This window comes from Eumetopias jubatus, unplaced genomic scaffold, assembly GCF_037043125.1.
Source record: "Eumetopias jubatus isolate StellerSeaLion01/CBP00866 unplaced genomic scaffold, mEumJub1_p1.0 scaffold_11, whole genome shotgun sequence".
Lineage (NCBI taxonomy): Eukaryota > Metazoa > Chordata > Mammalia > Carnivora > Otariidae > Eumetopias > Eumetopias jubatus.
In genome coordinates, this window is record NW_028274817.1 from 38,291,999 (window position 1) to 38,312,804 (window position 20,806).

At 45.6% G+C, this 20,806-nt stretch overlaps 1 protein-coding gene across 1 annotated transcript; it reads right to left on the reverse strand.

Annotated features, from left to right (window-relative positions):
• Positions 1–78: 78 nt before the first annotated feature.
• On the reverse strand, positions 79–19,729 carry VSIG1 (V-set and immunoglobulin domain containing 1). The gene is made up of 6 exons (XM_028089737.2): positions 19,572–19,729; positions 10,498–10,696; positions 5,592–5,747; positions 5,066–5,185; positions 1,787–1,940; positions 79–1,338 (listed from the first exon to the last, which is right to left on the reverse strand). The coding sequence occupies exons 1-6, from the start codon at positions 19,722–19,724 to the stop codon at positions 1,005–1,007; spliced, it is 1,116 nt and encodes a 371-aa protein (XP_027945538.1). The 5' UTR covers positions 19,725–19,729; the 3' UTR covers positions 79–1,004.
• Between the last annotated feature and the right edge of the window lie 1,077 nt (positions 19,730–20,806).

A 20,806-nucleotide genomic window follows, 5' to 3' on the forward strand; every position in this document is an offset into this window, starting at 1 on the left:
TATTGAGCCTCAAAATAAGATTTACATCTGATTACACAAATGAAAAAGTCTACCTATAAATTTCTTCAAGGTGGAATGTGGGGAAAATATGATCAATGGGAAAAACATTCTAGCATGTTAGTTAATATTTAGCATTTATACAAGAATGGTATGTATTAATGTGGACTATCTCACCAGTGAAACAGATTAAATAATTAGTTCAGATTATCTAAAACAGATCTTAAGTGTTCATTTAGAACACTTACCTATTCTGGCCCTTCTAAAGTAGCATCAGACATAGTGATAACATCTCATTAAAAGCTAAATGGTACATCACCCATGATATCAACATTTTGTGGTCACCGAAGGAACATGTTATTTGGAATTGTTCGCCTGTACATTATCTTGCATTTAAAAATTAGGTGATTTAAAAATTTTGCTATGCTCAAGCAAACCCTATAGCAGGGTGGTCCCTTGGGAAATCTAATATAATATTAATTTTAATATTTTAAATAGGTACCCATTTTAATATGTACCCTTTACATATTCTCCTCTGGAATTTTTGAGGATTTTTTTTACCCCCAATCTCAGAGAATGCTGGCAAATTCTTGTCTTCGTGGCCAATGTGAAAATGAATTAGGGAAGCCCTGACCAACTGATCTTAGGAATAACACTGGATCCAATCAATGCCACCTTGTCATGTATGCGTGCGGAATGTAACAGAGTAGCTGAAAATAGAGAAATAAGATTTTCCAAAGTACAATGGAGATATTGCTGCAAAACGCTTTCAACCGAATTAGAAATCACTTGCTTTGTCATTAGTCACGCTTGCATGTTAGTAAAAGTGTAAGTAACGCAGGAACCCTTGCATTTATCTTGACTTGTTTATTTTGGATCCATGGTAGGAGCACCTTGTTAGAAGAGGGCAGGTCAGAAGAGAGGGGCGTGGTGGGAGATTGATTAGGGCAACTCCAAATGCCAGTAATGGGTTTCTTACTGATGAACACTGTACTTAGGCTAGCAGCCTATGGCTTATTCACTCCCTTTTCCCTGTCACACAAGGGCTCCATTACAATCCCGGGCTCGGGCTCAGACTCCGGCTCGGGCTCGGGCTCGGGCTCGGGCTCGGGCTCGGGCTCGGGCTCGAGCTCCAGCTCTATCTCGAGCTCAGGCACCGGGGCAGGCTGTGGGGCGGGCTCCCGGACAGACTCAGGCTCAGGGATAGGCTCGTGATCTGGCCCCAGGATGGTATCGGGGTCATTCTCCCGGCCAGAAGATGGCAGAGTCGCTTCTAGTTGGAGAACGTGTTCGGCCGGCATTGCCTCGAGCTCTGTACTCTGGTTTATCTTTGTCATTGGTCTGCAGGAAGAAGGCCCAGGGAAGAACGAGTTAGGGTTCAGCATTTCACGTGGAGCCCTAGGCTCTGTAGCTTCAGTGACCACAGGTTCCAATCTGTTCAGGACCTCTGTGATGTCTGAGATTCTGACTCACTGTCACACCACGCGTTCGTCTTCGCTCCCGACCAGAGAGGTTAGGTCTCGACCAGAGAATGAGAGTCCGAGACAGAAAAACTAGGGTCCCAAAGCTGGTTAAAGGAGTTGAGAGACCTAGAGCTTAGAGCAGAGTCTGGCACACGGTGGTCGGGAGCTGGTAGCTGCCACCACCCGTCGTTTCTAGAAGCAGTGAGGGGAGCAGAAAGACACCTCTGATATGTTGGTCTAAAGGGGGCGCTGAGGAAGAGCTGGTGAATAGAGCTGCGCCCGACAAATGTCAGCGTTCAAGTAAAGACAACAAAGTAAGATCTTACTCAAGTTCTGTGCTGGTTTTTGAATTTCTCTTCCTCTCCTTCCCCTTTGCCTTGGCCTTTGCCTTGCTCCTTGCGAAGCATACAACAGAGATGATAATGGCAGCACCCACCAGGGTACCCACCAGCGCCCCAATGATGATTCCAACTTCCGGATCTAGAAGAAACAAGCAGCTGGTTGGTAAAGTGGAACATACTGTCTGCCCCACACGTGTGCATTTGTGACCAGTGTGGAATATCTGGAGCCCTCGTACGGTGGGGGAAATGACTTGTATAGGCTGGAAACCCCTAGAACTCTTGCCAGTTGGACTCACCCTGGCTCAACTGTGGAGCTCACCCATTCACACTGATACACATAAAGAAGACATATGCCAACTTGGGGGAGGGGGGCGCGGGGCTCACTTTCAAAACAGGGCTGAGGGAAGTGAGTCTTCAATGGGCCTCTGCTTGATCAATGAAAGAGACACCACAGAGCTACAATCTGGTAACCGGAGAAAGGACTTCTGATACAGGCAGGGACATTTCACCAGGCTTATGCGGAGCCTAGGTGAAGTAGGTCCCTATAAACCTCTCCCTCGGATGCCATGCTCACCAAGGAACCTCAGGCATTCTGGCCACCGGAAAAGGATATGCCCATATCCATAAACAGGCATCTGGTCTATCCGATCAGTCTTTGGAAAAACTCAGCGAATGTGCGATGATCCAGCTGAGCACCAGACCTTGTGCTGTCCCTGGGAGACCTTCCCTGAGTTCCAGTGGGCCCATCCCCACCCGCCTCCCTTCAAACAAGGCTGCAAGGCTGGACATTTTATATTTTGAGATGAGAGGCTAGTTGAGTTGCCTGGTCATTCTTTCAACTTTTTATGGTTAAAGGAATCCGTGTGCATGATTTGGAAAGTCTACTAGACTTCTAGCAAAGAAGCAGCAGTCCCCGTCCCTGCTCCTCCCCATCTTTGTGTCCCATTCTCTAGAGGCGACCACTCTTAACTCTCTCTTTTTTTTTAATCATCTGGTATTTGCCCCCATGTTTCTATTGTGCTTCTTTTAACTTTCCAATTTTTGTCATTTTTTTTGATGACATCCTCCCCTGGAACGGTGGAGATTGTCTTCTTACTCCACCCCGCTCACACGTTCTGAGTTTATAGGTTCTATAGCACAAACCGTAGTGACATCAAAGTCCACAGGATTATGACCATGTAAATATCATTCACAGCTGCAGAACATAATACATCCTATGATTCTTGGTTTTTATTTAAGAAATTTTTTTTTAAATGGTCTCCACGCTGGGAGCCCAACTCAGGGCTTGAACTCACAACCCTGAGATTGAGACCTGAGCCGAGATCAAGAGTCAGACGCTTAACTGACTGAGCCACCAGGCGCCCCCCCCCCATATTATTGTTCCTGTACATTTAAAATTTTTCGTTGAGGTTAATAATTGCCTCATTTGGGGATTTTTTTAAATGTATAACTAGTAACCCCCAACATTTTCACCAAAACTGTCAAAACTCCTTTCAGTAGATTTAAAACCATCAGATAATCTATTGGTTTCTTATGATTTTTTCCCTTGAAGACATCCCTTCTGGAACCCTCCATCCTCCTCACCCAGCATGGACTGGTTGCCCTCCTAAGCCTGCTGCTGTATAGTATCATCATCCGTTAGCTGCCTTTCACCTCCATCCCTGTTTTATAGATAAAGAAACAGGCTTTGCAAGTCCTTTCAAGAGCCAGCTCAAATAGCACTTTGTCAGTACAGCTGGCCCTGGCTTTATAAACATAATTAATTGTTTCTTCTTTAGGGTCCTAGGGACCCTGTACAGATGGCTATTCTAGCATTTAACACATTTTACTGTTTGTCCCTCTAGCTAAACTGTGAGTTCCTTGAGTGTAAGACATAGATCTTATTAATCTCTGTATCTGCATCATCTATGATAGTTCCTGGCATATAGCAGATGTCAAACTAAGGTTTGAAGGAGGGAGACAGGGAAGCAGGCGGGAAGGGAGGGAGGCAGGCAGGCAGGCAGGCAGACAACCAAGTGCCAACATCATTTAAAAAGAGTATTTGGGCGGAAGCAAGGCTCAAATACAACTCCTGAGTCTCTACAGGTACAGTATAACTACTGGAACGCAAAATGGGCCTGGGGAAGATACAGAGAGATACAGCAGAAATGATCAAAGGACTAGGGGGAGAATGAGCCCACAGACGAAGACCCAAAAGACATCTCTTCACCTTTGAACAGAAATTAGGTGAATGAAGAAGAAGCCTGGAATTGGAAAATGTTTGATTCGGGACAAGTGAAAGGAAGAAAGCTTAGCTTCCTAGGAGAGCAATGGTCCAAGGGAACTGGCCACCTGGATACGGTATGTATTAGTCACAGATTCAAAGTGAGTTAGGAATAATGAATAGATGACATGATCCTAAGTGTTATTAAGGGATTATTCAAAGATGTGGCAAGGGGCGCCTGGGTGGCTCAGTCAGTTAAGCATCTGCCTTGGGCTCAGCCCCACAATGGGCTCCTAGCTCAGCGAGAAGCCTGCATCTCCCTCTACCTGCCGCTCCCCCTGCTTGTGCTCTCTCCCTCCCTCCCTCTGACAAATAAATAAAATCTTTAGAAAAAATAAAAAGGCATCCTGGCCCTGCCAGTCACTACCTGGATAACCTTGGGAAAGTCACTTATCTCCTTGAGTTTCAGTTTCCTTTTCAGCAAAATGAGGCTAACAATATATTGTGCCTCCTAGACGGGGTGGTTGGAAGACTGAGTGAGATAATGCTCACAGCACCCGGCCACGTGCCTGGCACATAATTTGTGCTCCACAAATATTAGCTACTGTGGTTGTAGGTACAAGTGTTATTATTACTATTATTAGAGGCAGATCTTAACAAATTGCAGAAGAACTGGAAAGTCTGTGAGCTCCATGTCCAACATAGATCGCCGGTTTCCCCCGGATTCACCAACAGCATCGCAAAGAAAATCCAGCCTGTTACTATCCATGGGGCTGCTGTTTTATTTATTAAATAGTAATATCTACTTTTTAGAAATTGTGTGAGGGTTAAACAAGAATTTTGTAAATGCTTTAGGGCAGTGTATGGCACATATTAAGTATCATGTAAGCATTTAGATATTAGGATGGTAATAATTCAGCATATCAACTTATAAATAAACCACCAAAATCACCAGAGAGGCAGGAAGGACTAAGCAGGGATCCTAATTAATTCACTTGGTTGGCAGGCCCAGGATACTTGACTTAAGGAGAAAGTGCGTTAAAGTTGGATGATCAACTCACGGGAAGAAGTTAAGTCAATTTCGCAGGAACTGTTGCCAAGGTTGTTGCTAGCCGTGCACTGGTAATAACCTTGTTCAAAACTGGTCAGATTTCCAATAACCAAAGTCCCAGTGGCTGGGTCTGTCAAAAACAGGATATAGACTCTTGAAATCTCCTATGGTGGGTACAGATCATGTCATCATAGCTGAATCACTCCGTGCCCACCCACTCCCTCACATTGGCCTCCCCTTTCTTGAGCTGTCCAGGGTCCCACTAGACCCCTTGGGACTCTTCCAGAGGTAGTCCACCTGGGAGCATGCCTCTTCCCTCCAAATCCACCACCTCTAAGTGAGCCAGAAACAGGCTTGACTACTAGAGGTTGGGAGTAAGACCAGACCACAGTCATCTTGCTAGGAGATCTGCTTTTTCCCCTCCCCTTCCCAGACGACTGAGCTCTAAAGACGAGCAACCAGCCACACACACGTGCCATCTGTCAGCCAACCACACACACCAGGCCTTGCCAGGGGCTGCAGTGGGCTGGACTTACTGAAGTTTTCTTTTACTGGGATGATGTCTCCAGCTTCGAGTTTATACCAGTAGTACACAGGGGAAGGTGTCCCAAGCACAGAGAGGCAAGAAAGAGATATCGGATGGCCAGTTTCTGGGACTCCTTGGATGCTGCAAAAGGGCTTAGAAGGTTTGACTGTAAGGCAATGACACAGAGTAAAAATGCTGCAGGGGGAGTTGAAACCTGTCACAATCAGCAGCCACTTCCTACTGTCATTTTGTAGCCTGCCGTGCTGGGCGCTCAGTTTTTGAAAGCTTTATGAACTTCCTGTGACCGTTTTCCGATTGTACCGCCAGGTGGGAGTAGAGCACTTCAGGTTCAAGGACCTGCCAGGCGCCAGGCCATTAAGATTCTAGCGGCATCTCTTCCTCTTCCGTCTGCCTGCCTCCCCAGATTCATGACCATGAATTTCCACATTGTGTCTTAAAATATGCCTTTATTAAGACAGCCAAATGTAAGCAAACACTAAATGACTAAGGACACAGTTTATACATTTGAAGCCCAGGTTTTAGGGGAAAATAGAACCTTTAGATACTTTGAGATTAAGTTGTTATTTATTCTTTTTACAACCTTTGTTTTATCAATGCTGTATCTTTCCTTTCCTTCAGGAATCACGTTTGGGCATTTGTATCTCTGGGGGTGGGTGACCCAAAATTATTGGAGGGTCTGAATTGGCCCGCGTCCCTCACCGGTCAGGGAAGCCCATTTTGGAGGGGGTGTGCTACGCAGTGCTGAAATCTTTACTCACCTTTCACCCCTTCTGTGTGCCTGGCACTGCACTAGGCACCGGAAGTGCCCAAGTAATGTCTGAAGTGGGAGATGAGGCCAGAGAGCTGCAGAAGCTACAGCTTGGAGGGCTTTGTATTTCATGTATTTTACACAGATGGCAAGGAGGACCAAGGAAGGAACTTAAGTAGGGGAAGGATGGTGGTCATCCTTAATGCTTTAGACGGTTGGCTCGCACGCTGAGGGTGCCTGAACCAAGGGAGAGGAGGAGGCAGGATCAAAAGGTCTCAAGGAAGTAGATTCGATGGGACTTGGTGGCCAAACGAATAGGGGGCATGAGGAAGAGGGCACAGGCGGTGATGGCTCCCAGGTTTCTGATTTGGACAGCTGGGTTTATCCCAAGATAAACAGGGGAGGGGCAGGTTTTCTGGGACGGAGGGAGGAGGAGAAAGGGGCAATGATACCGTCATTTGGGGACATACTGAGTCTTAGCTGTTTATGAAACATCTCTGTGGGAGGGGTCCTGCGGGAAACGGAAGATCTGGATCTCCTCATTCGTCTTACTGCTCACAGCTTGTTCTAAGCCTCGTGTTCCGTATAGACAATAATCTGAATTTCAGTACTTACCACCTCACCTTGCTTATCTTAACTTAGGTATAAAACCCTTTGGAGGCAGCAGTGAAGAGCACAGCGCTGGCTCCACCCAGACCACTGCCTGCAGTTTTACTCTGGGTGTGTTTAGGCAAGTACCCTCACCCAACCAAACCTCAGCTGACTCATCTGTATAAATGTGAACAAGAGGCCCGAACAAGAGACTGTCTGGCTTCTGACTAATCCACACACACTGAATTTAGATAAATAAAATGATGTCCACAGTGCCTCGCACACGGAATTGCTCTTGGCCACCGGCAGGACTAATTTCTACTGCCACATTTTATAGTTTTCTACTGAAGTTAATCTTCCGGTCTCAGACTCTAACCCGCTGTACACAGGAGCGAGGAGACAGAGATGGCTGTAACTCTCTGAAACCCTGCACCATCCCTATCTTTTAGACAAGTGGTTTTAAATTAAGTATTTTTCAGAACGCCTGGGCGGCTCAGTCGGTTAAGCGTCTGCCTTCGGCTCAGGTCATGATCCCAGGGTCCTGGGATCGAGCCCTGCATCGGGCTCCCTGCTCCGCGGGGAGTCTGCTTCTCCCTCTGCCTCTGCTGGCCGCTCCCCCTGCTTGTGCTGTCTCTGACAACTAACTAAATAAAATCTTTTAAAAAATTAAGTATTTTTCCCATTAGCTCTTTATTCTCTTATCCTTACCATTGATTTTCTCGGATGGGGACATCTTATTCGGTTTGCTTCCCCTAAGCTAGGCTATTTAACCGGAAGTCCATTGCAAGCGTCACTAGATTTAGATACGGCCTGTTTAAAACCATGATGACTTGATGGCCTTTACAGAATTTTGAACAGAAATTAAATGGGGGTGTTTCTAGAGCCCAGAATCAACCCCAGACAGGCTTTTTTTTTTTTCTGAACACAGTTTCCTCCTTTTATTTTTTATTAACAAAACACTTAGCGAATCACTTTGAACCACGTCCCAAACCTATATATATTTTCTACAACTACTGAATCAGGATTGAATTGACATTTCATCCAGCTAACGACCCCAGTAGAACTTGGATGTTTTACTGGCAAAGCCATCGATCTACCATTTAGCATTATTGCTTTCAGCAGAATGGGGGTGGGAGCGAGAGGCTCACTGCAGAAAAATCAATGAAAATGAAAATGCTTCATTGCCCAAGCCTTCCCTAAATTCATCATTTTCTTTTTAGGTGCCAAATCACAGAAGGAATATGATGCTCATTCCAAATGCATACAAAATAATTATTCAAACTTCTACCTGGGTATTTTTCAGAGATGCATTTTCCAAGGCTGTCATACCTAATGGAAGCCTCTCAAATGAATGGTCGTCCAAACCACCTGGGCCTTTGCTCATAGCTGTTTCCTTTACCTAAGTCGTGCCCTGCCATCTCAGCCCCTATTCTCGAAACTTTTAGAGGGCTGAAATCCTATCTTTTACATCTTCCCATCTCCGTTGTGTAGCACAGTAACCAGATGTGTGTTCAGGATTTGCTGAATGAATTTATGCATGAAGGAGTGGGATCTACGTCCATCACTGCATCATGGAATGTCTCTGGGCAATGCACTGCTAGGAAGCGTGGTCACTAAGGAAATATCAACACCTCTCCCCACAGTTGGCCTCCCTTACCCCCTTGCCCCCACTATGCCCCAACCCTCAGTCAGGGCAAGCAGGACAGACACTCATAGGCCATAGAACTTGAGAACTGCAAACAGCCTCTGCGATTCTTTTGAGAAAATTATCAGTCTCAAGATTTCCAGAAAGCATGTATCTGTACAAGACCTTGGTTCTTACCCCAACTAATAAAAATAGAATTCTTGAGAGTTCCCAAACAAGATAATCCACAGATTCTTCTGCCCTTTACCTTGCCTGGATCCTGGATGCTTAAGGAAAAGTCATGACACAGTCATTGAAGGAACAACGGACCCAAAGACTCATGGGAAAGCAACTTGAAGAGGAAATGACTCTCAACTTCTTAGGATTCTCTGAGCTTTAAATGTAAGATTATTAACCTTCCTGTCTAACTTTAGCTCCGAGATAAAGAGGCTTGGCTTGGACAACCCAGAGCCAGGGAGCAGCAGGAAACCATGAGAGGACTAATCCCTCAAATGCTTTTAATGTGGAATCTCCAGTCTATCGTTTGATCCTCATAACAAACCTGTGAAGACAGGGCAGGAATTACAACTCCATCTCAAAATGGCCAGAGAAAAGTGGACTGACAGGCCCGAGGCCACTGAGTAGCAAAGTACGAACTAGAACCTAAGCCTTTGGACTCCTAGCATCTGTGCTTCATTGTTTAGTTCCCAGGTAAATGACCAGTCTTCCAAATTGGAACATCAACTCTCCCAGGAAAGGGTTTGTGTGTAATTCTCTTGTCTTCTCCCTGTACCCCAATACCTAGCATGGGGCTCAGCAAAATAAAGGCACGATTGAACTACCCCACTCTTAAAACTCAGCTCCTGACTACCTTTCCCTCCTTTCCAGATGAGGTTGGGGCGTCACCTGGGAGGCAAGCTCAGACAACTCTGGAAGGTTCTCCTAGGTGTGCACCTTTTACTAATTGCTGCTTTTCCAAGCCAGTCAGTTTTCAGGTCGCTGGTTTGATCTAGTTCCTCCTTTCCTGTGATGGATGTACACAGCTTGAAAAGAACAATGACTAGATCGGCTCCATTTGGGATCACTTAGAAATGGGAGAGCCCTCAGCTCAACTGGTTAATTGGTGAGGGTTGACAACTCTTTCCTCTCTCCCTTCAGTACTTCTGAAGGCCTGCAGATAAGACCTTGCTAGGCCTCCAGACAGGAGCAAAGCTCCCATTGTCCTCTCAGAGATTGGAAGGAGTGCTAGACATCAGCAGAAACCATGCCTCCATCATTGTAAACTTCATGGCTCCTGGCACAAAATAGGAAGCACTCAGTAAATACTGTATAAACGAACCACTCCAGGTGCATTTGAAAAGCAGATATGACTTGCCGAATGTCACATAATGATTATCTGTGCCCATATTCTCAACTCTGGCTTAACCTGTGGTCCTTTTTCCAGATAGTGCTAATATTTTTAAAAGGGACCCTCCTGCCTTTACTCAAAAGAAGGATTTCATGGTGGGAATTGTGGCTGGCTTAGGAGAGATCATAAATAGACAGTTATCTGCCCTAGGTAGGACTGGCTCTAATCGGAGGCTCCCTCCAGTTGCTAGTGATCCTTTAGTGGGGATGGTATGTCGTCCCATCTGTCCTCATTCCACCCTTCAGAGACACGAATCCCCGGAGATTGGGTCATCTTCTGCTGTCGTTTTGGCAGCACTTACGGTTTGGCAATTGTTTCAACATGTTTTGTGAGTGATTTCTCAGTGTTACTCTAAGGGTTGGGCTGGTGGTGTGTCTCTATTTCCCCGACAAGAAAAGGAGCAGGGAGGATATTTACCCCCTGGGACTTAATTAGCACCATAACTCACTGCCCTGGCTCATTGCAGGTCCTAAGTTGTTCCAAGAAGAGGAAAAAAAAAAAAAAACAGAAAAAAATGCCCATACCTAACACATTGACTTGGAGGATGCCTTGATTCTTTCCGGCAAAGTCAGGGGGGTTGTTAACATCACAGATGTAGACACCACTATCTGCTGGTTGCATATGCGAAATGGTGATAGATGCGTTATCTGGATCGTTGGACCCTACAATTCGATCTTTAAATTGCCCGATGGCTACGGCTTGTCCACCTTCAGAATAGTAAATCTAGGACAGAAAAATGTCAGAAATGAGAACTGGAGAGTGTCCAGAGCTAAGATAAGCTACCCGGAAGCACCCTCCATCTGACATTACCTTTGTTGGCAAGAGGCAACATTCCCACCCACCCCTCCCGCACGGAACAGATCCCATGGCAAAGGGGGGGGGGTCTCAATTCAGTGGGGTGTTTTAGCTTTCTCACAGCTGGGCACAACCACCTCCTCATGTGAGCGCGCAGCCCTTCTGTGATGTCATCAGAGCAGGGACGTGGGCCGATCTTAGAGATGATAAACAGCTGGAGCTGACAGGGTTCAACTGCTAAGCTTAGGCTAGATCAAGATGCTCACCTGAGGAGTCTACCTGGAGGAAACTCACTGTATAAAACACAAATGCCTGATGGGAAAGCCAAAACCATCACTTTTAACCCCACTTTATAAACTTTTTTTTTTTTTTTTTTTTTTTTTTTTTACTCAGTGGGACTACGGGACCATTCAGTTTCCCTAAGAGTTAGAATATTCGTACTCCTTTCATACACACCTACTCCTCTGGATAAGCAAACTCGGGTTTATCCTGTTTGTTAGAAGAGTCACATTTCAGAGCAGAGAGGCCCCTGAGTAATCATTTGGTCCCATCCCCTCATAGTGGCCTAGGAAATGCTTCGTCAATGGCGGCTCCTCCCTTTCTCCCCATGTGGCAGGGGGCAGAACTGGAATTATTCTTTCATTTGGGCAAATAAGGGCCCTCAAATCCAGAAAGATTAAATGACTCATCCAAAGTCACAGGCTTCATTTATTATTACTATGATTCACCACACTCGAGGAAGATCTGGGTTCTAGTCCCATCTCTAGTAAAGATCATGAATAGTTAGATCATAATGGCAACCGTGGGAGCAGCATGGTGAGGTGGAAAGAGGCCTGGTCTAGGAGTCAGATGACCTGGGCTTTAGCCACAGCTCTGCCTCTGACTGTGATATAGGGAAGGTGGGGCCTCCGGTCATGCCTCCACGGCAACCTGCTTTGTGATGAGAAACAATGTGATTTAAACTCTCCAACCTTTCGTTTCCACATCTGAACGAGGAGCCAGAGCAATGTCCTCCAAATTGAGATGTATTCCCCAGGTATAGGCACATAAGCTGATTTTAGGTGGTACATAAATGAAAACTTACTAGAAAGACACATACCTTGCATATCGCATCTGTGACTTCATGGGTATTATTGCTTAGGGTGACACTAAGGTAGATATTTAAAAAATTTTAAAAAACCAAGTCACTATAGAAAATGACATTAAATAATACTGCTGGTGACACACAATTATGACAAAAATCATAAAGATGAGACATAAAGGACTGAAGCTTGGAAATCACTGGACTAGGTGATCCCTGAGGTTTCTTCAACATACACACACATCCTACACACTTTGTTAGTTTCATATAAATGTGTGTCATTCAAGTGATGGTTTATTTTTTAATAAACTGGTATCGTCCTAGTCCAGTGGAACTAATTAAGGTTTTCATAAAATCTACTAAAAGGGCCTTATTCATTTAATTCACTCTCCTTACTTTCTAGAGGAAGCTGAAGCCCAGAGAGGTTAAAAAAAAAAAAAGACACACACACACAAAGTTAAGTGAGGAAAGGTCTAGAACCTGGTTCTAACTCCTTGTTCAGTGCTCTTTACCTTAATAGGATAATGAGAGAGGAAAGGCAATCAGCCAACCAAAAGATAACGATCAAGATAAATTCAGATATATTCTCCTTCAAATCAAAAGCCAATATAGTTTTAAGCGAAAGCAGAAAGGTAGATTCTGAGGGAAAATTCAAAGACCATATTTAAGGAGAAAAAAACTTGTCCCTCTCCTCTGGTTGTCTAACATCAACTAGCTTTCTTTCCTGCCCCAAATGAGCCATTTATAATTCAATTTGTCCATTCACACCTACTGAAATCACCAACGTTTGCCCCAAAGGGGTCTTGTTGGACTTATAAACCGGAAAGCCAATGTTAACTGAAGGTATTCAAGGGGTCCAGGAGGAGGTTCAGCTGGTCATAGGTCTATTGCCTTCCTCTGAGTTGACACCCAAGCTATCGGGCTTTCCATTTCACTAGCCAGCGTGGGGCTTATTTACTTGCTAATCAACAATCTGAGGCCCTGTGAACTCTTACCTGGAACACAGCCTGCAGGCCATCCAGGAAGCCCTTTTACAATGTAGACATCTGGCTGCTTCCCCTGCTCCCAGGAAGACTGGGGGGTAAGTCAGCCTGTTTTATGCTGAGGCTTGGCGACATCACAATGAGATACATCAGTTCTGCCTGTGGCCCACAGTGAGTGTCAGAGGGCCTGGGAGAAAAGACCTTGTTTCTGCCCAGAGCAGGGAGCCAAGAGAGTGTGTGTTTTAGGCCAGGACTAGAACATGCAAAGAAGCCACTGTAAAAGTCTCACCTTTGGTCATGAATTCAGGTGAAATGAGCAGATAAGTTATGAGGCCCTGGACTTGTAACTTCCCTCTAAAAAGGACCCTTCCCATCCCTTCTACCCTCACTCCTCACACCGCCCCCCCATATATCTTGCCCTCTCACAAATAATACTGAAGGGTGTCAGGGATAGGAATGGAGCTAAAGAGGGATAACAATGGACACCTAAAAGGGAAAGGCCTAGGCCTGAGAAGGAAAGTCCCCAGGGCTAGCCAGTGGCCAGACACACAGATGGAGGGACTTTCTGTTAGGGGAAGTCCAAGCTGTCACACTGTCCTTGTAAAGAAAAAAAAAACAGAAATGTTTTCCTGAAACTGCTTATCTAATCACACAGGAAGTACTGAAACGTGGTGCCATTTTCCACAAAAGAATAACTCTTTGAAAAATCAAAGCTGAACAATGGCCAAGACTCAGCCCATGATCCTGTGGGACTTGTACCTTTTCAAAGAACGTATATTGTCAATTGAGAGATCAAAGCAAATGAGGTCCAGGAAAAGCCATGGATGTTCCATGGGCCAACACATCCTTTGGGGTGGGGGGACAGGGTGGCAAATCTGCTTAAAGAAAAATCCATCCAAGTGTTCCCTTAAGTGGTACTTGTTAATTTGTTGCCCACCTGCCCTTCGTGGCTGCCCTACTCCCCCCCGCCCCGCCCCAGGTACCCTCTGCTCCTCCGTGATGATAGAGGCTGATATGTAGAGTCATAATGACACATTAGTTACAAGACCCCCTTTGAGATCACTTCATTCATGGTTTCTAAGGTTGACGACTCTTCAGGAGCCAGATGGATATTAGAAATATGGGAAATAGCTGAGAGGGGCTGGTGGATGGTGGTAAGATCACAGAGGACAGCGGGGACCATGGCGAACTGGAGAGCCAATACAAACAAGGCTTCCAAACTGTAGAAACAAACAAACAAAATACTGGGCTGGTCAACCAACATGAATCCACCGGTCTATTCAGGCCCAGAGGCCGCCAGTTTGCAACCTCCGATTCATCCTCTTCAATAACAGAAAAGGACACTGAGGCCCCAATAGAGGAAGTGATTTGTCCAAGGTCACACAATTTATAACCAGACCTGGAATCCAGACCTCCTGATTCTCCCCGAATACACGAAAATAGCACTCCTAGTCCTGCTTGGCGGGGGGGTGGGGGTGGGGGGGAACCCTAGGTAATCTTTCCCAACCCTTTTCCTGCCGATTGCTACTATTCATTGGCATGGTGCTGCCCATGCTGAGTGGGCCTGCCACCTGATGCCTTCAATGTTTGCCAGCTGCGACAACAGCCTCTCCCCTCCTATGGTGCCAAGTTCCTATTCACATGAGGCCATGCAGCTGGGAGCCAGATTTGTCCAAAAAGATTTTTTTTCCCCCCTCAGCTTTGTGACACAGTTCTCTAACCAGAGGCTGGAATATAAACAAGAAGGGTTGAAAGAATTCAGTCTGCTTTCTGTTTGAGTCTGAGTTGGAATTAATAAATGCATTTAGCCTCCAGAGCTGCTTTTGTGGGTTCCCCCCTTTTGGAAATGTGGAGGGTGTGGAAACCCACAGCAAAGCACCCATTCTTTCCCTTCAGCTTCTCGTTTTCCTGCACTACTCATAAAGGGGCTAGCTGTGGGAGGTGAGGAGGGGGGAATGGCAATGATCTCAAGCCCCGCACTTTTTCTGGACGGTTCTTGGGGTGGGGGTGGGGAGCTGAGATTGCACATGGAAGGGAAAGAACACCAAAAGATAGACATCCCTGCCTTCAAACCACTCCCTTCCCAGCCTGCCATTTGCCCGAGGTCCCCACCATTTGAACTGCTTCTTTGGGGTGAAGGCATGGAACAAGTCTACACTTAAAGGATTTTCTTTGGAAGAGAACAAAATAAATTAGCATCACCAGTCCCTAGCACCTCAGCATTAGATTGATTGATCAGGTTTAGCAAGAAGATATACCTGAGGCCATGGGATACAGAATAGATAAACTTTGATGGGAGGGGGTGGTGGGAAGGGAAGAAAGTGGACAGTTTCTCCATGGGAGTGACACTGATATTTTGGGCAGACCGTTCTTTCTCCTGTGGGTTTAGCCTGCATATTGCAAGACATCTAGCATCTCTAGCCACCACCTACTACTAACTGCCAGCAGTGACTCTCATTTATAACCATTATACCAACATCCCCTTCCTTTTCAAATGCATGTGAGGAGATGGTACACCCCCACCCTGCCAACATTTGGAAAGCATTTGATATAATGCTATCTGAAGAGGACAGTCCAGGTGGGGAGAATTTGAACAGCCAGAGAATACGAAGACACTAGGTTCTAGAAGGGAGTTGTCCACATTAAATGTATGCTGGGGAAGATGAAAATGGCAACAGGTTTCATCCACTACGGATGTTCTAGAAGAGTAAGTATTGTCTGCGAGACCCATGCTAAGTAGGATCAGTGCCAGTTCTGTTCATGGGCAGGTGAGGTTTCCTTAGTTTTACCAGTTACTGGCTGGGTGGAAGAGGAGAAAATCGGTGTGATCAGAGGGGCATCAAACTACCCAAAACTTCCATGCTAACCTGCCTGTTCCAGGGCCTAGAGTCTTCAGCTGAAAGTCCCTGCTGAGGGACTGATCATCTGAAACTGTCCCTGTCTTCTGAGAGGAGGGCTTCTCTAAGAGGAGGACCGTGCTAATAAACGTCCTGGCCCTCCTGGTCAGAAGACTTATGGGCTACTTCTGCAGTCCCCATTCACCAAAGGAACCCCTTGGAGGGGAGAGTCAGTAAGTGATAACACCCTCCCCTGGGTATGGAGAAACACTATGCCTTGGAGTCAACTGCTCCTTTAACACAATGATTTTTGGGGTGGGAGAAGAGTACGAGCCTATGGCAAGACCGGGCCCCTGCCCTGCTCGAGGCAGCAATAAGTCCCTGAGCCTTTTGGAGGAGGCTGAAAAGAAGTCCAGACATGGGCGTGAGAAGGCAAACTCAAGACCGTCCCAGTTTTGCCAGGAGCCTGTGCTGATTTGGACTGTTACCAAACTTGGACCATCCAACCCCACTCCTAAAGGTTGGTGCCATGGCCCTAGATATTGCAAACAATGAAGGGGTCCAGTAGTACACCAACTGGTGTTCTTACCTGAGAGGTCCAGCTACATCTTCCCCGAGCGTCTCTTGCATGCGCCATATTTAGACACTGACTGACTGCCTTTTCCTCCATACCCTCAGTATTGAGGCACGGGCCGTGCTGTGTTTGAGCAGAAATGGGTGGGTCTGAGAGCTGAATGCTACACGATATACTGCCACATCAACCCAGGAGTTGAATTGAATCACTCAGTGATCAGTCTGGCAACATCTTACTGCCATAAATCAGAGAATTGTCTCATAGCACAGCAGTCTCTTTTTATCATCCCCAAAATGCTCACCAGCCATCCCTAGATTAGCATACAACGTGCTCTACAGAATTCTGAATGCATGGAAGTACTCAAAGAAGAAACAAATTCGAAATAGAGGCCAAATCCCATTTTGAAAAATACCATCTCAACTGAAGATGTCTACAACTTCTTTGTTGAGTGGACTCTCTGTTCAGGGAGAGGAGCAGGCAAAGAAGGCTAACCCCTCCCTTCAGCCACGGAAACCTGGCAGGCGGTGAAACGGGAAACTAATCCTGGGCCAGGACTCCCCCAAGAGCTCTGTCCCAGCTGTTGAGCTATACTAAATGTCTTTGTTGGGCTGGATCCCTAAGCGCCCATGATGCAGGGAGTGTGGATGGGCTAGGGATTTTACAAAATCACCATTTTGTAAGTAATGATACTACTAATAATAGCTCACATTCATTGAATGGCTACTATGTGAAAGACTTCCCAGTGCTTTACAAGCATCATCTCATTTAATCTTCACAGTAAACCTATGAAGTAGGTAAGTAGCCCCACTACACAGATGGGAAAACTGACCCTCTGGAAGGTCAACTGGCTTGTCTAAGGTCATCCAGCCAGCAACTAAGTAGCAGAGCAAGGAGTAGAACCAATAACCATCAGGAAGTTTCCACTGGTGCTCCAAAACTACTCATCTGGAAAAGCGGAGAGAGAAGCCCATGCCTGCTGGGTATGGGGAAAAAGGTGAGAGCCTCCAGTTCTTTGGAGGTAGAGACCTAACGATGGTTGAAATGGGGACCTTGCTGGGGCAAGCTGAAACAAGATGGAAAAAGAGAAAGAAGAGAAAGCTTGGCTTTTCGGAGGTGGTTTTCACTGTCTCTAAGCCAAGAGCTAGACCACCCACCACCCACCCTGTCTCCTATGCAGCTAAGGCACAGGCATAACCAAGGTCTCATGCATCAGAGAAATATCTAAAATATTTTAAGATCAAGAAGCATGTTCTCACTGAATCAGCGGCTCAGTGCAGAGGAGCTCCTTTGATTTGGACATCTCAAAAGCTTAGATACCTTAAATTACTTGCCTTGCCTGTACCTGAGATTTTGAAGAATGAGGCAAATGGCAAGTAAAAAAGCTACTCAGTAAATACATACTTGTTAATAAAGTTTCTTTCCAAAGTGCCTCTAACAGATGTCCCGAGGTCAAGCCACACCCCGTTCCATCACCTACACCTTCTGTGCATCTCCAGGTCTAGAAAAAACTCATTGCTGGTCACAAGATCCTTCTGCCCTGCATCTCCCAACTCAGAACTACTTGGTTCAACCAAGAGATGGCCTTGTAAATTCCAGTGGCAGAGGAGGCGTAAAGAACAATTCATATTTTTGACCTCAGGTTGGCCTGGCCTCACTTCCAGGCAGTCGAGGACATCTGGATTTGAGTACCACACATAAAAATCATTCAAAATATATTGGCAAGGCTTCTCTAATTTCAGCCCCTACTGGCTAAATGGGAAGGACTTCAAGCCTACAGATAAAGAATGCACTGAAAAGACTATTCAGGAAACTGAATTTTAAAAAGGAAGAAACTTCATGTGATTATTGCCATCCAAAATACAAGAGAGCAACCTGCAAAGGGATGATTTCTCAGTTGATTGCAATATGTGAGGTCTTGGGTCAGGGCATCTGGGTGACAAAAGGAGGTAAAATCACTGTTGTTGTTGTTGCTGCTGCTGCTGCTTATGATGATAAAGGTGTTTACAAGGGAGAAAACTTACAGGCCTTTGTATTTTTCCCAAGCCTTTTCACATGCAGCATGTCAGCTGATTCCCCATGAGATATATAGAAGAGCATTAGCATTCCACCATGTTTTGAAGAGAGGCACAGAGTGATTCAGACACATGTCTGAGGAAACCAGTCCTAAGCAAACATGTCGAACACTGACTAGAGGGTGGCATTAATGAAATCACCTCTTGAATGGTGTTTCCTGCTACAAAAGTGTTCAGGACCTCTGGTAAAGAGAGGATCTAGCACCTCCGAAGGCCCAGAGATGGCTGAAGCCACACTGGCCAAGGTGTGGCTCCTCCAAGCTAGCAGCCTCCTTCTTCTCTACCCCTGTCCTTCAACCTCCTCTAGTCCATTCAGCTCGCTCTCCATTTTTCTACTAATCAAAACCCCAATTCAACTACATCCAACTATTCCAAACCATACTGATTTGTTTCTTCTCTGAACTCCTTGTTTTGGATCATATATCTTTTTGAAAATCTGATGAAAGCTATAGGCCTTTTCCCTTAAGGGATATGTGTTGGCAGACATGTTGCACACTCATGCAGAATTCTGCATGCCTTCTCTCTCTCTCTCTCTCTCTCTCTCTCACACACACACACACACACACACACACACACAATTTTGAGTATATAATTTTTGTCCTTGGGCCAGATGAAGAAAACCTGAAAATAGACAAGCTTACAGGTAGAACATTCTCCTTTGACTTTCACCCACTTCCTTCTAGCAACCTCTGACCCTTAACCCCAGCCTATCTGCCCGGTCCTCCACCCTCTAGCTTCTTGTTGCCCTTGATTACTCAGGGTTCATCACTACCTTAGCCCCTCTCCAGCCATCTGGGAGTCTCATTCCATCAGGATTCATCTAGCACAATGAGCTAGCTCACCTGATGGGCAGATCCCAGATACTACATTTGACAGAGATCTGCAGATCAAGTAGGACGTGTATTTGAACTGGGGTCTTCTGGAAATAATGGGGAGATTATTTGGGGGGAGGAGGAGCCCTTTCAGAACTACTGCTTATTTCACCTAGGAGAAGGACCATTCCTGTCTACTCTAGAAAACACGATACACTGGATGCTGACCTACTCAGATTTGAGATAACAGGCTATAACTGATTATGAAGAGAGGACAAAGGCCACATCACATACATGATGGTCTTCCCTAAACAACTATCTTCAAACTCTTTGTACCTGAGATTCTGCCACTGTTGTCACTGGTTTACCACTCCTTCACACACTGACCCCAACAGTTTATGTCAGAACTACCATCGGGGAATAGTTGAGGAAAAAAGTCCTTACGGAAGCTGGCGGAAAGTCCTTCTTGTGGAAGAATGACCACTGGATTGAGAGCTTGTCCCGGGAGGCCACAGTGCTGGTGTAGGTGCAGACAAGTGTAGCATTGGATCCAACAGTCACATTCACAACACTGTTTGGGATGGTCACCTGCACCATATTAACTTGACCTGAAAAAATAATCATCAAAAAGAAAATGGTACACTCTCACATTCTGAGGACGCTCTTTCATTACAAAGCATTTTCTTTTTTTTAATATTTTTTATTAATTTATTTGACACAGAACGAGAGAGAGAGACAGAGAGCAAGCACAAGCAGGGGGAACGGCAGGCAGGGGAGAAGCAGGCTCCCTGCTGAGCAGGGAGCCCGATGTGGGGCTCGATCCCAGGACCCTGGGATCACGACCTGAGCCGAAGGCAGCCGCTTAACTGACTGAGCCACCCAGGCGCCCCCATTACAAAGCATTTTCAATGACATCTTGTTTGAGGTATCCAGGGTGAGGAGGAGGAGGTAGACTGAACTGTACAGGAAAGCTGAGCCAGCAATTGGCGTGGGGGTAGGGGAGTTTCTAACAAATTACAATGTAATGAAACTCAAATCCTATGTGATGGTGAGGTAATAACACCGAACTGCTAATTCTTCTGTATAAGGATGGCCTTAAACAGAGGTTCTTAAAATGTTGTCCAGGGACCCAGAAAGGTCCATGAATATGGGGAAAAACTAATCCAGGTTGCCCAGGATTAACAGATTTCTTGGATGTGGAACTTTCAGGTTTTTTTCTTCCAAGTTTTTATTTAAATTGAAGTTAGTTAACATATAGTGTAGTGTTGGTTTCAGGAGTAGAATTCAGTGATTCATCACTTACATACAACACCCGGAGTTCATCCCAGCAAGTGTCCTCCTTAATGCCCATCACCCGTTTAACCCATCCCCCCACCCACCTCCCCTCCAGCAACCCTCAGTTTGTTCTCTATTGTTAAGAGTCTCTTATGGTTTGCCTCCCTCTCTGTTTTTATCTTATTTTATTTTCCTTCCCTTCCCCTATGTTCATCTGTTTTGTTTCTTAAATTCCACATAGGAGTGAAATCGTATGGAATTTCTTTCTCTGACTGACACATTAGCACATGGACTAGTTCTGTCCATGTTGTTGCAAATGGCAAGATTTCATTCTTTTTGACGGCTGAGTAATATTCCACTGTGTGTGTGTGTGTGTGTGTGTGTGTGTGTGTGTGTGTGTGTGT